Source organism: Osmerus mordax, chromosome 1 (assembly GCF_038355195.1).
Source record: "Osmerus mordax isolate fOsmMor3 chromosome 1, fOsmMor3.pri, whole genome shotgun sequence".
Lineage (NCBI taxonomy): Eukaryota > Metazoa > Chordata > Actinopteri > Osmeriformes > Osmeridae > Osmerus > Osmerus mordax.
The window spans coordinates 19,535,757-19,556,391 of NC_090050.1; the positions used below are offsets into that span (position 1 = coordinate 19,535,757).

Here is a 20,635-nt window from a genome sequence, read left to right on the forward strand (position 1 = left end):
CTAATTGAGTGTTTTTCAGAGATATGCATAATTAAAGTTAATCCCTCTGTCATAAAAATCTTGAGGTTTAAGATGGCAGAATGGCAAGGTAGAAAGGAAGGATGCACATACATTTTCATTTGTGGAAGACACCATACCTATTGTTTTGGCAGAGGTCAAAAATGACCTGAGGTGATTACAGTATGTGTAACATGAAAAAAAGTTACGGAAATGGCAGGAATATGACCTTGACTTGGATCTAACCCAGGTGTTCGAGACAAAGGAGAACCAGGATCAACTGAACAGAAATTAGGATTCCAACGGAAGTCTGTAGGGAATGGCCTCGCCCACACTCAGTAGTGTTCTCCTTCATCAGGGAATAAAAAAAGATGTGTTACATTGGGATAGTGATAACCAGCGTAAACATATCTGTTACTCTACACATCTCCTTACCCCAGCACTGTAGTCAAAGCAGTTAGGCGGTCCTTTACGATAACGTGCAGAGCTCAAAACCTCACAGGGGTTCTCCTCTTGAACTGTAAACATGGGTTAAGAAGCTTTCTGACTGGTTAATGAAGGCAGTAAATGGGAATATAGGGGGTCATTTATAAACCGGTTCAGTCATTAAACCCATTGAACGTAGGAAGGATACATTCTGTCCTGCTCTGGGTCAGTTTCTCTATCTCACAGGAGCTGCAGGGCAATGTTTCAGCCACTACAAAAAGCAGGTTGGTGTTGTCTATTCTCTTAGCGTGGAACAACCTATGGAAATAAAAACCATCAATGCTGGCGTGTATACAAAAAATGTGTGGTGGGGACAAATTGCAATTGCATACACACAAACCTGGAGCAGTTTCCGCAATCTTGCAGCACATTGTATGAGTTGGTAGTATTGGTGAAGTAAAACTGACTTTGGATGGTAACACAGCTGCTTTCCCTGATATCGAACCCTTCAGCCAGAATATCGCCTGCAATACACCCACACACAGTATAACTAACATGGCAAATGAGCCAAGCTGGCTAGGACACACGCATGTGTTGGGAGCACAAACCTGAGTAAAGCCAACTGTTGTAAGCCAATCCATAGAGTAGCTGCTGCATTAAAGACCTGGGAAACAGACCAGAAAGCACACAGTGAGACAAGGAGGAGATGTGCTAGAAACATTACCACACAAATTCGGGAATAAAGCACAATGGCATTGTGGAAGGAAATTATCCCAGAGAAGGACGAGGTAAAATGGCTGATCCGTAGCTTGTTTTGTGCCTCTCAGTCATTCTATGAACTACTGTGGCCATAGCAAACACAACTCTGTAGGTTCAGTTACAATCTGACCATGCCTCCAGATCATGATGAGGGCTAACAAGAGTGTCTCACCATGCCATTGCTGAACTCCACCAGGCCAGACTCAGGATGTCTGCAATTGAGGGCTAAAACATCCCATTGAGAAAGGAGTGACAGAGAATAAAACATTCATATTTATAATGGTAACGAGAGCACGTCTATGTTGATGATGTAACATAATAGGATGTATGTAGGGTATCTGACCACAAAAATGCCCCTCGGTGCAGCGCCTGTGTGGCTGCTGCTGACAGGCTCACAGGCTGACTGGTATTGGAAGGACTGGCGTCGGGCGTAGATGGAGTTGTTGTACAAGGCGTGCATCAGGAAGGGGTCCACTTCACCAAAGAAAAGGCCCACCTGCAAAAGTAATAGAAACTTTTTTTGTAACCTGATTTCAAGACCCTATTCAGTCGGTTTGGTCTATTTGATCCTCTGAAAAGACAACCAGTTTAATCACACGAGCTACATACTGTACGAGTCAAATGACACAGCGTACCTTTTTCCAGTGATCCCTCTGATTAGACATGACCAGGAACCCACCATCGTCAATCAGATAACACAGAAGGTCCTACAGACAAAGCATTGTACGGATTATTACAGCAGTGACAGATGCTTAAGGCATCTGACAATCTTACTCCCTTCCCTCCTTTAAATTATTATTAATTTAAACCCTATCCAACACAACATTGTCGTTTCTATGTTGCTGCAGGCATAAATCATGTTTTAAACAGAAAAATATATTCTTACATCAGTGTTAGCTTCACAGTCCATCTCACAGCTTCTGGAAGGACCACACTGTCCAGAGGAAGGCAAAACTGAAATCATCTCTCTTTACACTGACTACAAATTTAGCCTGTTAAAACCACTTCACAGTCATGCCAAAAACTTCTCTTTTTTACATTGAGCATATGCATTTAGGTACCTTGTGTGAGCCCTGGCGACTGTCTGAAACATTGCTTGCCAAGATCTTAAACTTATCTACCCAAGCTTCAAAGTCCAGTTTCACTCCCACCACTAACAATGAAGACAAACAAGAAAGACACTGTGAGCTGCTCTGCACCAAACAGACATTAAATAATCTCACAAAAATCTAATGATAAATATTTCCCACCTGCTGGTTTCAGAATCTTGACTCCAAAATGAACTTCCACTGAGGAGCTGACCAGAATCCCTAAAGAGCCATTCTCTGAGCTTGCTGCCTCCTCCTTTGCTACAACAAGAGGTTGACAGGGTTTACATTGAACCAAATAGAAAATACGGATCTTTGATCTACAAGATCTAAGATATCTTTCACGTATCATAAATGTGGACTCACAGGCTCTAAGAGGTGGTCTAAACATGTATCCCTTGTTGTCCAGGCTGCGGCGATAATAGTTGGAATTGAAGGGCTCCGGGTCCTCATCCCATGACTCAGCAGCACTGAGCCGTATAAAAGAGAGCTCATTCACTAGCTGAGCAGCATCAGGATACAGTCAAGTAACACAACATGAAAGCAGAATTCGTCCCATAACCCACTTCTTCTCTCACCTGTTTGGAAAAACCCGAGTAATTCCCCCATCTGTTGCAGCAAATAAAGCCAGGAAGCCATACCTGGAGCACATGATACAGTAGTGTCACTGTCTTTAAAATACAGTAGGACAAGAGACAATAAGTATGATGTTTTACAAACTCTCACAAACCATATTCAACATTCAAAATTCATCTCTTTTTTTTCTCTCTTTGGAAATAACCAAAACCAAACCTATTACGGAACCAATCATTTTTTGTATCAAACAAAGGTCCTAGTCTTAGCTTTAGAAACTTTGGGAAACAATGTTATGTAGCTATAAAAAATAAACAATCACACATGCAAAGCTTATTTGTGCTACCAATTTATATTTAGTCCACTTACGAATTTAGATCCTTGTTCTTCCACACTCTGGATGCAAGCTGCCACATGATTCCAGAATCCAAGATCAGGTTGTGGATGAGGCCTTGATCACCTAAGATCACACACACCATTGATAACTAAATGGCTTAGAATTCTGTCAACATGTTAGTGTCCACTCTTGACGTGAGTGTATGCATGTTGTCAGTGAAACTGATGATTAAGTAGCACACATCCATGTTCTTCAAGTACATAGAAACAGATTAACTCACAATCTTCAGACTCCAGGGTAATCTCTACCATGAGGGACACAAAGTTCTCCAGAAACTGTGTGTTGTTGTCAGAGATATGCAGGCGCTTGCAGTATTCTCTGGAGGAAAGATCAAATAAATATGAGATTGTTATATTGCAGACACATTTACATTTATTAATTTAGCAGACGCTTTTATCCAAAGCGACTTCCAAGAGAGAGCTTTACAAAGTGCATAGGTCACTGATCATAACAACGAGATAGCCACAAAACATTGCGAGTAACAAAAACATGAAGCACACATTGTGAACAACCAAAGTAAGTGCCAAAGGGAAGAACCATAAGAGCATGTAGTTAAACAAGTTACAATTAAACAACATGAACTGCTATAAGTGCAAGTGTACCTGTGGAAAAAAAAAGACAAGCAACAATAATAAAAAACAATATATCACAGCGAGCACAAACAATTTTAAATCAGTTACCACTAACCACAAGAGCAACAAGTCTCTGAGCAAGAGTCATTGTGATCCTTGAGGGAACTAACATCGGGTCAAGCGAACCATTCCTAAGTACCGTTGTACTCCCGGAACAAGTGCGTCTTGAGCCTCTACAGACACGCACACAAACCGCACACACACATAAACACACACATGCATACATTACCTGGGAGCCAGGAACACATGACCTCCTTCTTCAAAGGAGCTGGGCAGCAGTGATTGTAGATCTATATGAGTGGGAGAGGTATCAGAGTATTACCTCTTTTGGCAGTCGAGCAGGGAGATAAGAGTGGGGTTTAACAGACAGATACTCACACTTAAGCTGCAGCATCACATCACTCAAGTCTGCCTGGATGAAGTATTCACTGTAGGTAGGCAGTACTAAACCCAGGCTGCAGAGGGATGGATGTCACACACAAGGTAAATAGTCGAGACTCTTAGAAATATCTAACAATTTTGCTTCCATTAGCGTATTCTGAAAACATAATTCAATGCACAGTCACCTGTAATCTGTGCCATTAATTGGTGTCCAAGTGTAAGTTCGAAATGCTTCATCAATATATTGCTGCAATGGAATAAATAAATAAATGACGATACGCTTTTATCTGAATGATTGAACGCGTCACACAAAAAGACAGCGATGACATACCTCATCCATGGATTTGATGAGCGTCTTTATCTGGGTTTCACCAGGCCTTCCATCAATCATTTGTCTACGGATCTGGAGATAAAAAACATAACAACATAGTAACTGTTCACCCTGTGGTACCTGTACAACCAGTATATCAGTTGGGCCTGCACACAGCAGGTCAAAGCAGAAGAGATCCTTCCAGAACCTCCATCCTCACCTCCTGTTTGCTGCTGTCCTCCACCTCTGCATCCAGGAAGTCAAGCGTTACAGGCTCTGGGAGATCCACAAGCTAGTAAATGTCACATGGGCAAACAAAAGATAAATTACAAAAAGTAAAAAATATTTTTTTACAAAGATGATCCTGAGATAATCAATGAGAGAATATTTTTAAAATAAAATGTATAATACGACTACGGAATGTGCAGTGTACTGCACATTATTTACAGTCATTTTCTGATAAGAATTTTTGAATTACGTTCTATCAAAAGTCGAATCACCTTTTGGTGAAGGTTGGGGTGCAGAAGAAGGTATCCATTTGGATCAATAGCAAAAATATATCCATTTGCTCCAAGCTGAGGAAGAAAGGAGAACAGAAAAGGTTTGTTCCTGTAAATCTACTGCATAGACTGTGAGGAAGTGAAAGTTCATGAGATCTGCACTGACATTGTATCGCGGTGTTAGCCTCTTTATTTCATCCAGATGTACATCCACTCCCATGACTCCTAATATGAGTTGATTCTGGGGGACAATAAGATATTATTATTTATTGTATCACCACATATGTATATTGGAAAATAACAGGGGGATATACAACAGCAAAGGGCAATATACGTTTTCTTTTTAAACTGTACCTGTGAGTTGCCTTCCACCGTCAGATTAAATACAGGCATGGTCCCAGTCACAACGAGCCCCAGACCCTAAAAAGGAAAAACATAATATTTATTGATAGTAGCAAACTAAAAAAGATACATGCATTAATTACAGGAAATGGAAGATGACTGTGTAAAATCTATTCATTTGAATTTCCATTGGTAGTTGAAGCAAACATAACATATAACATAACATCTCATTTAGATGGTCTCACCAATGCATCTTGATAGACATTTGTCCATTGAACTTGCTTAGCAACGCTGCCTGCCAGAACCATAGGGCGGCCCAACACGTCCAGGTATTCCTGAAGACACATACACATAGGAACGTAAAAACACTCATAGCACCATACAGTGTAGCATACAACTACTCGCTTCATTAAATGTTTCCATTGCAAAAACAACTCCAGAAATCAGAATCCCAAGAAGAACAAGGGACAGTGACCAGGGATCAGCTGTGTAAAAGGCACTAGACAAACCCACCTGGGTGTTAATCCTTATGGCACAGATGGAGCGGATCTCAAAATAGTAACCTAGCATGCAAGAGAGAGACAGAGAGAGAGGGAGAGAGAGAGAGAGAGAGAGAGAGAGAGAGAGAGAGAGAGAGGAAGAGAGAGAGGGAGAGAGGGAGAGAGAGAAAGAGAAAAGAGAGAGAGAGAGAGAGAGAGAGAGAGAGAGAGAGAGAGAGAGAGAGAGGGAGAGAGAGAGAGAGGAAGAGAGAGAGGAAGAGAGAGAGATAGAGGGAGAGAGGAAGGTTGAGAAACACCACATATTTATGGCTGTTACTATATAAGAAAGGCCAACGTTGAGAGCTACAGTATGTGAGGAACTTATAACCAAGCGGGTTATAATGCAAGGATTTTTTAAAGAGGAGGCATCTTCTAAACCTGTTTAGATTAAAGACCCTCTACAAACGCCCACTCACCTTTATTGGCACAGGCAATCCACTGCAAGGGTGTGACATCATAGTTGTGTTGTCCCACAGAGAATGTGAACACTCGTACCTTGGGAGAAAGACATGTTGAACCACAGATGAAGTTTAATGCAAATAATGAACGTCAGAAAGTGCAGAGGAGGTTCAACAAAACATTTAACAAACACATATAATAAAAAATAGATTTTTTGACAAACCAACCGTCCTGTTGGGCCTGTTATACTGCTCAAAGATATCCTGAGCTCTGTCCTCCCCACCATCAGTAAACAGCATGATTATTTTGTTGCAGTTGGCTCTTGGAACATTAGTCTTCTGATAAAGATTAAAAAAATAGAAAGAATGAAGATGAAGAAAGTCATTTAGTAGAAAGTTGTTACACAATACTTAATAGATTATTATAATAATTACTATACTTATTATTATTATTATTATTATGATTTTATTTAATCAGACCAAAGCTACATATAAACCCCAAGTTGTCTTTTTAACGACACAAACAACCGATTAAATAGAAGTCATAAATATGGACATCCATAGAAGTGCATTAAATGTAGAGGTTTTAGTTACTTACATTTAAAAGCTGGTGGAAGGCAAAATGAAAGCCAGACTTGTAGTCTGTGGTGCCTTTAGCTTGCATTTGCTGCACTGCCTCTTTGAAGATCTTCTTATTCCGGACATTGGCCTGAACCAAGTGTGTGAAGCACGGGACCACAGCTTCTGCCTTCTCATTAAACTGAAACACACAAAAAGTAAAGGGGAACATTTCAATATATCATCCCATAATTGGAATATTAATGTTAATTGGAAATATAATTGAGAACAAACAAGTGAGGTCTGCAGAAAGACTCTGTGGAATTGTTGACAAAAGGGATAAAAGTGTAAAGATTAAATACAAACTCACCCTGGCAACATTGACATAGTCATCATCAGACAAGGTGTCCATCATCTCCATAACTGATGCCTTTATGAGCTTTAGAGTAAGTCCACTCACACTGCCACTCCTGGTGGGTATAGAATAAGATCAGCACAAGTATTAATAATTTAAAACACACAACACGTATGCATGTCCACCAGAAAACTGTAAACATTATAAAGGCCACTCACACATCCACAAGGATAACCATGTCTTTAGGTGATGACGCCCCCTGGATGTACCTGGGACACAGTAGATCATTCTCAGATAATCATTTTAGAAATATTTAAATTAGTTGTTTATTTAAAACTTTAGCAGATAAGAAATCTTTCCATACCAGGGTCTCCGCCTAACATCATATAGGTCAATCTTATCAGGAGCTCTCCAAGGTGTGGCTGTAGAGTCAGGCATTGAGGTGTTTCATTTAGTTCAGCTTATTTTCACAGGAATGTGTCTGAGGTGTGTTGAGGCTCTGCTGACAGGTGGGAACCTACCTGGGTAGTAACGGGTCACTCCAGTAGCACTCCCAAACGCTTGCCAGAGAAGTGAGGGATCCTCTCTACTGTTCTCAATGAACACCTTTTCTAATGCCTGAGTCCAGTTCAGCTCATTCAGGATCACTGGAGCTAAATGAGACACACACTTAACTCCACAAAAAACTATCAACTGTGGACATATGTGTTTTCTCAAGAGAAAGTTGTTAACAAATTGCAATTTTAAACACTAGCTAAAATGTGTACGTACCTCCTTTGTAAATGTCTGTGGGGATCTGAACTGCTGTGCTAGAGTAGTTAACATTGTTTTTGAAGTAGGGGTCATATACAAACTCCAACTTTCGGTGATAGGGATTTTTGGGTTCCCCTTCACCATCCTGTAAGGAATACTTCACACATAAACAAAAACAGAGATACATGAGTAAGCAAACACACACAAGCACACAGACACACAAAAACAGAAACATCCGATGCTAAAAATATCAAGAGTGTGACTAGAATGTTCTTAATACATTAGCAAAAGAAATCCTAACAAATTGCCAAATTTATGAACACACAGTACAGACTCACATAATCCAACTCTGCCTTTGAGTCATAATACTTCATGTCCCATTCCTAAAAAAAGGTACAAAACAAACAGAAAAATTATTGTAAATCCGTATCTGTAGTTGCAGTTTTTAACTGCAACTAAAACTGCAACACAAATCTTCAAGCATCAAGTCCTCTGATAAGGGTAACTAAATATTTATCTAAATATCTGAACACTTTCCATGTGATGTGTAGTTAAATCCATTTAGTTGTTATCACTACTGTGGTAGTGTGGTGTAACTTCTTGACATCACAATTGTAACTTAGAACAAAGAAAAAAGGTTACCATGAACGGATCTTAAATAAGAGTCATGGTTTGCACATCACAGTTCATTAATCTTGACAGTGTTGAAAACAATCAAACAAAGGGCTGGTGCAAAAGGAGAATGTTTATCCCAGTGATTTACTCAGCCAAATACAGGGACTGCTATTCTGTGGTGATGCTCATAACAAGAGTCACTGCCCTGGGGAAAGATGAGTTCACGTGGGAAAATGTGGTTGAGTCCATAGATCCAGCCCTGCATCAGTGGGCTAATGGGCCAAACCAAGTGGAAAAGTGAAATGCCAATGTGTGTCGGGCTCAACAGAGCCCCCTGGCTGAGCTCACTCAGGCCGCTGCATCAGCCAGTATAGCACTACAGGAACCAGCTCATCTTCTAGCTTTGCCTAACTGATCATCTCCGGACTCAGATTATGATTCATTCTGTTTAAGGATGATGGATAGTGGAATGAGTGATGTATACGGTTGTTAACGACTGTTAACATTTTATAAATTGTCATTGATGACTTATTCCACTACTTACTCAAACTTTTAACTGTCACTCTCAGTTGACTGAGGATTGCTGAGTAGGATAGTGTCTGGCTAATACAGTGTGTTCTTTTGGGGTTCACCTTGCTATCCTGCCATGGATGCTCCCTCTGAAGGCGCTCTGCTTCTCTTGCCAGCTTCTGCAAATCAAATATGTTCAACTTAGAGAAGAATGTGTGTTTAAAAGTCCTCTATTAATACTGCACACAGGATGACATTACTTAATATGTTCACTGCAGATATTAAACTAAATCTGGAGTAAATACATTACATTTTTCAATAAAGTAAATGAAAAGTAACTGTTACTGAGATTCTGTAATGGGTTCCTATGAGATATTTTATTTGTTTTATCTCATTATTATCTGTTTCTGTGAAGGTAAGAATTTACTGACTTACATCAAGAGCTTCCCTCTTCTTGGTCAGCAGCTTCTCTATATCTGAAGCCACCTTCTCCACAATTTCTCGGGGTGAATTCTTCACCAGGCTGAACTGCCTTATTTTCTCATTGTAGATCTGGAAAGACATTTGGAAACTCAATCTTACAGAAATGGGCAACATAACATAACGTTACATTAACTTCCATATAAATTTATAGCAGTAAGTATAGTATCAACTTTGAGGTTGGGCATTCCAAGGCCTAGTGGATGTTAACATTGATCTTGTTTTGGTAACACAACTTTCCCCTGCCTCTTTACAACTTCCACTTAACCTTTCACCCCTCACCCATACTGTGCCTGACTTAACACTTTTGGAATGATCTATATCAGTAACACTTAATGCCATTTAATTAAATAGCAATTTTAAGTACCTACAAATTTGTTACTATATGTATTGTTATGCTGTGACATGGTAGTTAATATAACCTTAATGTAAAGTCACAGTCGCAATGGTCATTTATGGCTCAAATTGTATTGCCAGTAGATATATTAAGTAATCTTGAGTCATACAATGTCTTCAAGCTCTGTCAACATCAAATTAATGTACAAATAATTAATAACTAGAGAGGATACAATTTCTGGGGAAATTGTGAGGTGTGCTTGCTGAATGAGGCTGTGGGACCTTGTCCCCATTACATCCAGCCTGTTTCAGACACTGGCTAGAATTATGGATGAATGACCAAATGAAACTACATGGCTCACATATAGGCATTAGTACAGGCTGCCAGACCATCTGCTCTGCTGTGACACAAACACAGAGGACACGAGCCATGGCCATCAGTCATTACTCAAACAACAAGGGATATGCTCCCACGCATCTCTCACAGCGGGAGGAGTAACAGCAAAAGTAGCCTTGTGGCTAACCGAAGAGCTAGGGTTCGATTTTTGACAAGTGAAGGTTTATGACAGGCTCATTCACTCTCTGACAGCATGAAGGACAAACCAAATCAAAGTACAGAGGACTCCACATGGCTACTCTCAGAGAAAAACACAGCTTCTTTTACTGAGTACATTTATAAAGGCACAGGAGACCGTCCTCACCGACTTCAGCTGCTGGGCTCCACTGATGTGCTGGAAGACTCTGTCAATCTCCTGTTCGATACGCCTGGCCCAGTGCATTATCCTGGAGACAATACAAGACTAGGTTTAGGTGAACAATGCAAGTTAAAGAATTGACAGAAGAAATAATGCATGTTAAATATGTGGTATCAGTGAAAAGGTTTCTAATTACTCCTTTGATTAGGCTATAGTACATACAAAGTATGACTGAAACAAGATAATATAATGCTTCATGACATTCAAAGTAAACCATTTACACTTTGGTTGGATGGGTAGCATAATGTACTGTCACGTACACCATTACAGCTGAAGACAAGTACATAAATAGAAAAACAACACCACTGTTTCAGTGAATAAACCTATTGTCCTGTCATAAAAATAAGATGCAGGGACACTGTTGTAGTGTAATAGAAGACAAACAATCTGAAACGTTTGAATAATACAATATGCTGTAATCGAGAGTGATAAGGGAATGTAAATGATAGTGCATTACTAAAGAGTCTTTGTTACATGACTGCTGCCCACAGATCTGCAGAGTAGACCTAAACTGTATGACTCAGAGCAGCTGAAGTACAATCCTGTGTTTTCTGAGTGTGTTCCATTTCTTCTCCTCCAAGACCCTGTGGGACCCTGTATTGCAGACGTGTGATGGAACTGAACCACATCTTTCTTACTCTTTCTTACCGGCCATATACACACCCCTGGGATGAGGAAGAAAGTAACACTACATGATGTGACCCATATTCACTTAGAGGTGTGGGAAGGAGGGAGGAAAAAAGGATGGAACAGGATGGGAGAGAGAGACAGAGGGAGATCGAGAGAGGGAGGGGCGTGAGAGAGGGCGGGAGTGGGAGAAAGCCATAGAGGGGAGGGAGGGTTAGAGGGTTGAAAGAAGAAGAGGGAATAAATCCTGACTGCTGCAGTATTAATTCTTAATTGGTAGAAGCTGCTGTTCTTCAGTGTGGTGATTCTGCTTCATTTAGCTCACATGAAGAGACCCAGAGCAGACAGAGTGGTGTTGTTTTAAGGCACTCAGCAGAAAATCAGGAGGAACATTAGGCTACCGTTCTGGCAATTCATCACACAATGAACGCCTCATGTACACCCAGTATATATTCACACACACACTCACGGACACACACCTCCCTGCTTCATAGACTGCACTGACTTCCCCAGTAACTGCAGCTGTGATTGGCCAGAACTTCCTCACACAGTCCTAAAGATCTCTGTTCCATCTGGCGACTCTTCTTACCGATGCTGCCTGACTACAGTGCCTGGAGAAAGGCCCGGATAGCTGTTGTCATGTGCCAGCTGTTCTTATGAGTGATGGTTTAAAGGGGGAAAAGGGAGAGCCGAGCAGGGGATAATTAAAAGTAGTAAACAGATTCCACTGCAGGCCGATTGGAAATAGGGTTAACTTGAATACAAACCCATGTTCTACTGTATAGGATAGATCAGCTTCTGTTAATCCTTGTGGTTGTTTCATTCCATAACCTGAGTTATCCATACATGATTTAACGTTCTCCAAATCCCAAATAAACAATTTGTTACATAACATTTTCTTATGTTACTGATCTCATTGAGAAATGGTCACCACAAGCATCAAGATCTGGGAGAAAGTTAACTAGGCTACTAAATCTCTTTTCAGCATACATTTTTGATTTTATGTTGAGTACGGTTGGCTATATATGAATTTCCCAAAAAGAATTTCCCAAAGAATAGGTCTACTGCAAATGGAGTTACGCAGGGATATATTTTCCCTAGTGTTCAGATTCGAAAAATTAAAACCATATATCATTTAATTGCAAAGATATAAATTGTGTAGGTTATTGAACATTTTCTTTATCATTATTCTTGAATCATGCACATAACACTTAATTCCTGTTATTTGATTTATTGTATTATGTTAACAAACAACAGTAACAACCTGAATAAAAACTGATTTGCATTTGGATATAGGAGCCTAATGCAGATCTTATACAACGACAGTGCATCCAAAGAGAACCCAATGAGCGTCTCCTAAATCACCAATACTTGAAGAGAAATTGATTGAAGATCAAAATTATATTAAGTCGCATACACTTATATTATATAGACAATTGTAAACATTTAGCTTTCTATCGCTTTGACGACATTTAGGTACTTACGTGTATTGCTGAGGGAATGTGAGACCCTGCGCTCCAGGCCACGGTGCATTGAATATCAAGATAATCTGGAAAGATACCGAGCAGACGATGCTGCAAGACTGTATGCCTATCGCCATTTTCCATTAAAAATCTCAGGAACGGGATTTCAATATGTGAATAAACAGTTGACGATGCGATCAAGTCTTGTCAGGTTGCAACGCTCAGTTGCTTCTGTTATTACGTTCCACTGGTCATGTCGACGTTAAAACAAAACGATTTCATGGACTCTCAATGGACTGCACTTGCACTGATGCAGCGGCGTTACTAGATACCGCAGTTGCTCGATTGCTCTCTCGCGCTGCCTCACTCGCCCACTATTTCAACAGTCTGATCAGTATCCTATGGGTTGTCAAGTCATTCTGCACGAGCCTCAAGTCAAGTCGTGCTTCCAAGGCTGCACTCACTAATCATCGCTAATATCGCACATTGAATTGTATTGCTTTATACTGACAACAAAAGTCTTGAAACCTCAAGATAAACCACGTTATAACATACCATAGAGTAGCCAATGTTGCATACGCCATAGTCAAATTTTCAGGTAAGCAAAAAAACATCCATATTAACAGCCTGTTAATTAACAAGAGGTCATAAATTACCATATTGGGACTTTGACCTGGCATATGAGTGTAATAAATAATGACCCAAAACAGACAAGGACCACCAGATAGGCATCAAAGAACAGAAGAGACTAAAAATGGAACAATGCATAAGATGCAATGGAGTGTTGCAACAGATATAGGGTAGGCTTTACTTCAAACATACTTTGAATCAATACTTTGAAACCGTCAGAACTACAACATTCACTATGTTGTACTACAACATACTGTTGTACTACAATACACCACTGTTATCCATCCCCTAGTTCTACCTAGGAATGTGAGCAGTGCTGATGCTATTATTTCAGTCACTCACTGTGCAAACAGACTATGAAGGAACAGCTCCAGTTAGCTGTCTCTGCAGTCAAGGAGGTTTGGCATATTGGCCTTTCCCTGACAGCTCAAGAAGATAATCCTGCTGCCATGTCTTACTGGGTAGTCTAATTACTGACCACACAGTCCTCCTGCTGCTCTTTGGGGAGAAAATCTACAGTAGATTAAAAAGTATTATGATTGCTTATTTATGTTGGTAGTCCTATTTAAAATAATATTCTAATGTCATGCCACATTAAGAGCACACTTTAGACCATGTGTCTCTGTTAGATCCATTGTATTTTAGATACATGTAACCTCTAAAGTCCGAAATATACTCCAGTTTTGTACGTGTAAGTACAGACACAAAACCTAAATGCGGCATTGCTCACATTCTCCACTGCGTTCTTTATGTTAACATGATGTTTAAAAGCTATGTTCACCAGGAGGCAGGTCAGCGACAAAACATTTTGTGACTAAATAAAGTTACCAAGGTAAAGTCAGGGAGTCAGGTGGCTGAGCGGTGAGGGAATCGGGCTAGTAATCCGAAGGTTGCCAGTTCGATTGCCGGTCATGCCAACTGACGTTGTGTCCTTGGGCAAGGCACTTCACCCTACTTGCCTCAGGGGGAATGTCCCTGTACTTACTGTAAGTCGCTCTGGATAAGAGCGTCTGCTAAATGACTAAATGTAAATGTAAACCAGATGAAGCTCACATTTTCTTTTACATGAATATAAACAAAGTTGGCGTATGTGGTGGTCTACAAGGCCACAAATTAATACAATAAGTAAAACATTTACATTGATACACTGACTTTATTCAAATCAGTCAAATCAGTTCCAAGGATGCATACAAATGACTTCCCAAAATAAGACTTTGTTCATTAATGAATATGTTAGATGGCAAGCATTTTATGATTCTTAAGAAGATTCTAAAATAATACAGGAATGGTAATCTTCAACATTAAAGTAAACATAATTTGCAACTCTACAGTTAGACAGACTTCTTTAGAAGGCTGTTACGATTTGGTGTAATGTCAAATAGATCCTGAGTTTCTTAGAGTAAATAGTTACGTTTGTTATGCTGACGGGTGGCTTACTGCTGTTTAATAGTTCACCTATAGATGATATCTATGGATGTACTTCTCTCATTCTTTGGTGAAGCATTGGGTTTATTTAGTATCAGTTCATCAGTGAAAATGTTTTGTACTGACGTGTGGCTTCAGATGTAAACAGACAAATCTTTAAGTCTCTCCAGACAGGGCAGGCACATTGGCTAGAGCTAGGACCAGTTTCTCATAGACCTGAATGCCCTTGAGGAAGACTTTCTCGTTCAAGTATTCATTATGATCGTGCAGTAGGATGGGAGTCCGATTCATTGGGGAAAACCCAATGGCTGGAATACCAACCTGTAAAAAAAATCACTTTTCAATATTACAGTTTAAAGTTTCAAATTGTACATGATGGTTTGATATAATTCCAAGAAGAGTGAAACGGTGAAGTATTTCATGTAAAAGGACTACTTAGTATAAAATCATGAGTCTATTTGATTTAAATCAAGGGTCCACCAACATTAGATATACTCACAGCTCGGATGAAACGGCTATCTGTGGCTGCCGGAAATATCTCCTTTTCCAAAGAAATGTTCCTAGAGCAAAAATAAAGAACCAAATGTATTGTTCAATGCCAGTTAGATAGTTGAATTCCTTAATTCAATTATCTCCTGAATATTGACAAAGTAGGCATTGCACTTAGAGGGTGAAAATTTGACATTTTGGCAGGCATAAACTATAGACAAAAAACACAACAAAAACATGTGTCAATTTCCTATTTTAAACTCTGTAAACTAAGAAAATACAAATAATATAGTGTGCTCGTAGGTCAGCAAGCTTCAAGTGTGTCCTCACATAGTTTTGCAGGTTGTGCTGAAAGTCTTCCACCAGGGGTCATTATCATCTGTTGATGTCACATTCTGGTTCATGTGTTTCTGTAAAAGTTAATTATATTTGTAAATTGTGTTGTTACAGATGATGTATACTGAGCATTTCAATTGTTGTGCTTGAATACCATCATCAGGCAGTTTCATGTGTAAACGTACCTGAGCAAACTCATAAGTGATGCCTTCACCTGCCTCCTTACACCACTGTTTAATTTGCTCCTCAAACTCCTGGCAGTGACAAAGAGATTTATATTAAAGAGAATTATGTAAAAGAATACAATATTAGGACACCATTAAAATTATTTAACCCTTGTGTTATCTTCGGGTCATTCTGACCCATCAGTCGTTGTGACCCACCGTCGTATTGCGACAACTTTACCGCATAAAAAAACAAAGTAAAGCAGTTTCTTTTAACCGTATGGCTGTCTCAGACCCCCCACATGGCGAAGGTTAAAAGAAAATTATTTTTATTTGTTTTTGTATTGGGTAAAATTGGGTAAACACAACGATGGTTCGTTATGAACCTTTGGGTCATGTGACCTGAAGGCAGCACAAGGGTTAACATAAAACAAACACACACACACCTGGAGATTGACTGTCGGTGGTATTCTTAGGTCAAAGCTGACATCCATTTCAGCAGGAATAACATTGTAAGCCATCCCTCCTTTCACCATGGTCATGTTGATAGTAGTCACATCACCAAGAGTGAAACACTCACTGGTGTTCAACCTGCAAGCCACACACAGTTAAATTAAATCCCCCTTCCCTGTTCAGATGGGACCTTACATAAGCTCTCCTCCAATAACCTACCTGTGTTTCTCCTTCTCTCTAAAGTCCAGAAAGGAGTTGATAATGCTGCGCTAAAAGAGGCAAATTGGAATGTGACTTTCAGTTTCAGGCAACTTCTTTTTTTTTTTGTCATAGTGCACACGTGAAAATGTTAATGTTGAGACGTTTATCCAGTTATTCTTACCAGCTTCTCTGCAGCAGTGTTCTCCACAAACCTGGAGCCATGGCCTGGACTGCCGGGACAGTGGACAGTTATCCCTACGGGCAGAAAACAGACAAATGTAGGCCAGAGACGCCCCTCCTCTGTCCGTGTCATGAGTATTTCATCGATCCTTGGAGTAAAAGACCTTGCCAGATGAGATACTCACACCAAGGGTTCCGCTCGCCATAGAACACTGTGAAAGTATCCCCTGGGTTAGCTAGACCTGTAATAACAAGCACATGCAAATTATAATAGTCAGCAAATTGAAAGGGGAAAAGGACACCGATTTTAAGTTCTGGATAAAGATCACTGTCAGTTATGAATTAAAAGTTATGTTGTGTTAAAGTGCATTTCTAAGTAATTATTTACGTTTGAAGATGATCTATTTACCTTCATCAAGTGCAAAGCCAATGTTTAACTTTTTGAACTCTGGATGATTCACAAATGTTTCCATTCCTTTATGACCTCCAACCTCCTCATCTGAAAAACAAAAAAGTAGTGTATGAGCACATAAAATCCACATTGGCTATTGGTTCACAAAGAATAATATAACATATTGCACAGAACATAAAACACACAAATTGAGAGAAGCTCATTAACTTCATGGCTTTTCTTCATTCACTTTCTTGTTTGTGTTTGGGGTAAGTGAACACAGGTCAACCCATTCAGAGCAACAACTCACATGTGTTTTACCCATTACTAGGTTGGTGTGAAAGGTGCATAAATCATACCAGGGACAAACATTAGGTGGACAGTGCGAGTCAGCTTCTTTCCTTCTGCTTTCAGTTTTCTTATGGCCTCAATGTACCTATGGAAAGCAGAAGCCTGTGACTGATGGTGAGGATCACACTTTGAGGACAGATGAAGCAGATATAAGAATTTGAAAGGGGTATGTACAGGAATATTCAGAAGAGGAACGAGAAAGCAAGTCAGGAGTACATACTTGTAACCAGAAAGGCAAATATAGGACATTTAAGGGTCTGTTGGTTATCTTTATTAAGTAGCCCACTGGTGGTACCCATACGGTTAACCAATTGGATATCTGCATAATCCAACAAGGCAGGAAACTGCAACACCAAACTCACTGTATAGTTACAGATTTCATGTCTTGTGTTCCCCGAGCATAAATGTTGCCCTCAGCGTCTTTGACTGCAGCAAAAGCATCATACTTCCAGTGTTCCTGAAAATAAAGTCATGACTAAAACTCCTTTACACTTAGATGGGACAAACATATGCATTAATATGGACTGTCACTTTACCTGGTAAACCGGCACAACATCTGTGTGGGAGTTCAACAAGATTGACTTCAAGGTAGGACTTGTCCCCTCCCATGTCATGATAGTTACCACTCGATGAGGGCAAACCTAAGAAAAGGAGTAATGTAAACTTGTCATGACTTCAATTAGTGAGAACATTTCCAAAAGGGCTAGTTATACACACCTCAATCTTTTTCACTGGCAGCTTAAGCTCATCAGCTATCCGATCCAAGAATTTAAGAGCAGCATCTATAATATGAACAGATACAGATCATTGTTGCAATTAAGTACAGTAAGTTAGTTTCCAATACCTTAAAATGGACTTGGACCTCAATATTGCATATGAGGAAGTTGAGTCCAATGTATTTGTATCAAAGAAATGCGTGTGATCAAATTTGAGATTCTAATTAGATTGCATTATGCAATAATGTTCAATGGTTCCTTCCTGAGCCACACTTAAATGTATTTTCTGCATTAAGAATGTAATATTAGTTGTAGTTGCATGTAGTATATATATATATATATATATATATATATATATATATATATATATATATTACTTCATGCAACACTACATACATTAAAAGGATTCACAAGTTAGTGTTGAGGGATCAAAGACACTTCATACCATAGTCAGGCTCTGGATGGACAGTTCTCAGACGAAGGTACTCTCTGAACAGACTCACTGAAGGGTCCTCTCCTGTCTCAGTGGTCACCCCACCACGTACATCTACACCATCCTTATCAGGCAACATTGGTCTTCTGATGACACAACACAGGGGATACGTTTCAAGGTCATCAAGGCTATTTGTGTTTGGTATCTAGCAAATTAACTGCTTTTTTTATTCAAACGCTACGCTGCCCTGCAAACGGGCGTTGGTTGTAAACAATCAAAATATTTGTATGACAACCCAAACTGACATTGGCTAGTTTACCCATTACACCACTGAGATGTTGGATAATAGGCCTCTACATCTAGCTAAGATTATAAAATAGATAAAAAAGATAGCTTGATTTGATCCAGCCAGTATATCCTTTATTACTCCTAAGGCACTCGTTAATGCTACCACTCGTTAATGCGTGTAAGTTTGCACGCTAAGACAGTTCGCCATTACTCACCTTGCTTTATCCCTTACGTCTGGAGATTAAAGTTCACTCGATACTTGTTTGAAACCTGTCTCTTGGTCAACACGATTGCAGCAGTTTATGAAGTGGTGATAGTTACAACGGCCTGTGTGACATGTGACAAATACAAAGAATTTCACTGGGGGACACTTCCTACTTCATTTTTTCCAGCCTGCGTGCTGCTTTTGCAGACAGCGAAGCATCTCAAGGTGGCTGCTGCAGCACCAAATAACCACCTTCGGTCTACCAGTCCAGCCACGAGCCACCTGTCAAACAATAGTGTGCGTGTGGGCCGTCCGATAGGTTGAGGGAGAAAAGACAGGATTTATTCCCACAATTGCCTACAAGCATAACCTTCGACTGCGCAGTCCTGATCCTCGCGAAGGAGTCCATTGTGTTAATTGGGTGTGCTCAAGCCTTAGGCGAGCAAAACCATTGTTCTCTCTCATATATTTATTATTATTGGGTGTGCTCAAGCCTTTGGCGCTTTTTTTTGTCCCATTTGGTCACTGAGATAATATGGAGATGTCTGCTCTTTTCTAGCAAAAGTTACAGAGGGGATACACATTATATCAGCTGAAAAAACGGCCTGATATAATGTGTATCCCCTCTGTAACTTTTGCTAGAAAAGAGCAGACATCTCCATATTATCTCAGTGACCAAATGGGACAAAAAAAGCGCCAAAGGCTTGAGCACACCCAATTAACACAATGGACTCCAGTTGTAAATGAGCAGCAAAAAAAAAATGCTTTTAAATCTATGTCATCTTTATAAATAATAAGTATGCATTTTTATATAAAATACAGAAATATCAGTTGTAAAAATGTCATTAAAAACGGACCCCTGTGCAACCGACGCAAGCAAGCACACCATACCCTCTCTAGTTTTCTGTGTTCTTTTGGTCATAATGAACAACCTGAGATAATATGGAGATGTCTGCTCTTTTCTAGCAAAAGTTACAGAGGGGATACAGGCCGTTTTTTCAGCTGATATAATGTGTAACCCCTCACAGAAAATAACACAGGGTATGCCTTAGCACGACATCGGCAACAACTCACAACATAGCAGGGGAGGTGGGGGAGGGGCAAAGTGAGCTTGAGCGGTGTTTGCACAACCACTATGATATAAAGGGAGTAGTGTACTGAATGTAGAGATGAGTAATTAAAACTTAAGTATCAATCTCATCACGCGAGTATCGATCAATACTGATACCAACGTTGGTATCGATACTTTAGATCGATCCGCCCACCCCTAAGTGATACCAAAGTCTTTAATTGAGGAAATAGGCTAGGCAGGCAAGCTACCACTGTAGGCTACAGTTTACGTATTTAGGAAGCTGCAGGTAAAAAATCAACACGCAAGAACACATCACGTTTCATAAATACTTTATAATATACATAGGACACCGTAACACCCTGTTTTAGGGGTTTTTTTTACTTTGAAAATTCATTGATTGTCCATTGGGAAAACGAAAAATGTACTCTCAAGTAATTATCTTCATCACAATAAAATGTAACAGATATTGTTATTATTGGTACTTCTTCATTATGTACATTATTTTGC

General features: G+C 39.8%; 2 protein-coding genes across 2 annotated transcripts; both read right to left on the reverse strand.

The window, feature by feature from the left end:
- Nucleotides 1-211: 211 nt before the first annotated feature.
- LOC136936818 (voltage-dependent calcium channel subunit alpha-2/delta-2-like) lies at nucleotides 212-12,851 on the reverse strand. The gene is made up of 38 exons (XM_067230497.1): nucleotides 12,816-12,851; nucleotides 10,651-10,732; nucleotides 9,569-9,685; nucleotides 9,256-9,312; nucleotides 8,347-8,391; nucleotides 8,027-8,165; nucleotides 7,777-7,908; nucleotides 7,620-7,677; nucleotides 7,474-7,524; nucleotides 7,271-7,370; nucleotides 6,941-7,102; nucleotides 6,571-6,678; nucleotides 6,361-6,439; nucleotides 5,919-5,968; nucleotides 5,651-5,740; nucleotides 5,418-5,483; nucleotides 5,230-5,304; nucleotides 5,064-5,138; nucleotides 4,784-4,855; nucleotides 4,585-4,656; nucleotides 4,439-4,500; nucleotides 4,251-4,327; nucleotides 4,102-4,162; nucleotides 3,461-3,558; nucleotides 3,213-3,303; nucleotides 2,849-2,911; nucleotides 2,633-2,740; nucleotides 2,433-2,512; nucleotides 2,244-2,335; nucleotides 2,069-2,116; nucleotides 1,818-1,889; nucleotides 1,526-1,678; nucleotides 1,355-1,407; nucleotides 1,032-1,087; nucleotides 824-947; nucleotides 632-741; nucleotides 433-515; nucleotides 212-346 (listed from the first exon to the last, which is right to left on the reverse strand). Exons 2-38 carry the CDS (start codon nucleotides 10,726-10,728, stop codon nucleotides 239-241), a joined length of 3,165 nt encoding a protein of 1,054 aa, XP_067086598.1. The 5' UTR covers nucleotides 10,729-10,732; nucleotides 12,816-12,851; the 3' UTR covers nucleotides 212-238.
- Nucleotides 12,852-14,560: 1,709 nt separating this feature from the next.
- On the reverse strand, nucleotides 14,561-19,185 carry LOC136942443 (aminoacylase-1A-like). Its single transcript, XM_067235352.1, has 15 exons — nucleotides 19,067-19,185; nucleotides 18,576-18,709; nucleotides 18,132-18,196; nucleotides 17,951-18,055; nucleotides 17,777-17,871; nucleotides 17,423-17,499; nucleotides 17,082-17,171; nucleotides 16,858-16,914; nucleotides 16,674-16,747; nucleotides 16,511-16,560; nucleotides 16,285-16,429; nucleotides 15,860-15,928; nucleotides 15,669-15,748; nucleotides 15,349-15,409; nucleotides 14,561-15,170 (listed from the first exon to the last, which is right to left on the reverse strand). The coding sequence occupies exons 2-15, from the start codon at nucleotides 18,700-18,702 to the stop codon at nucleotides 15,006-15,008; spliced, it is 1,260 nt and encodes a 419-aa protein (XP_067091453.1). The 5' UTR covers nucleotides 18,703-18,709; nucleotides 19,067-19,185; the 3' UTR covers nucleotides 14,561-15,005.
- Between the last annotated feature and the right edge of the window lie 1,450 nt (nucleotides 19,186-20,635).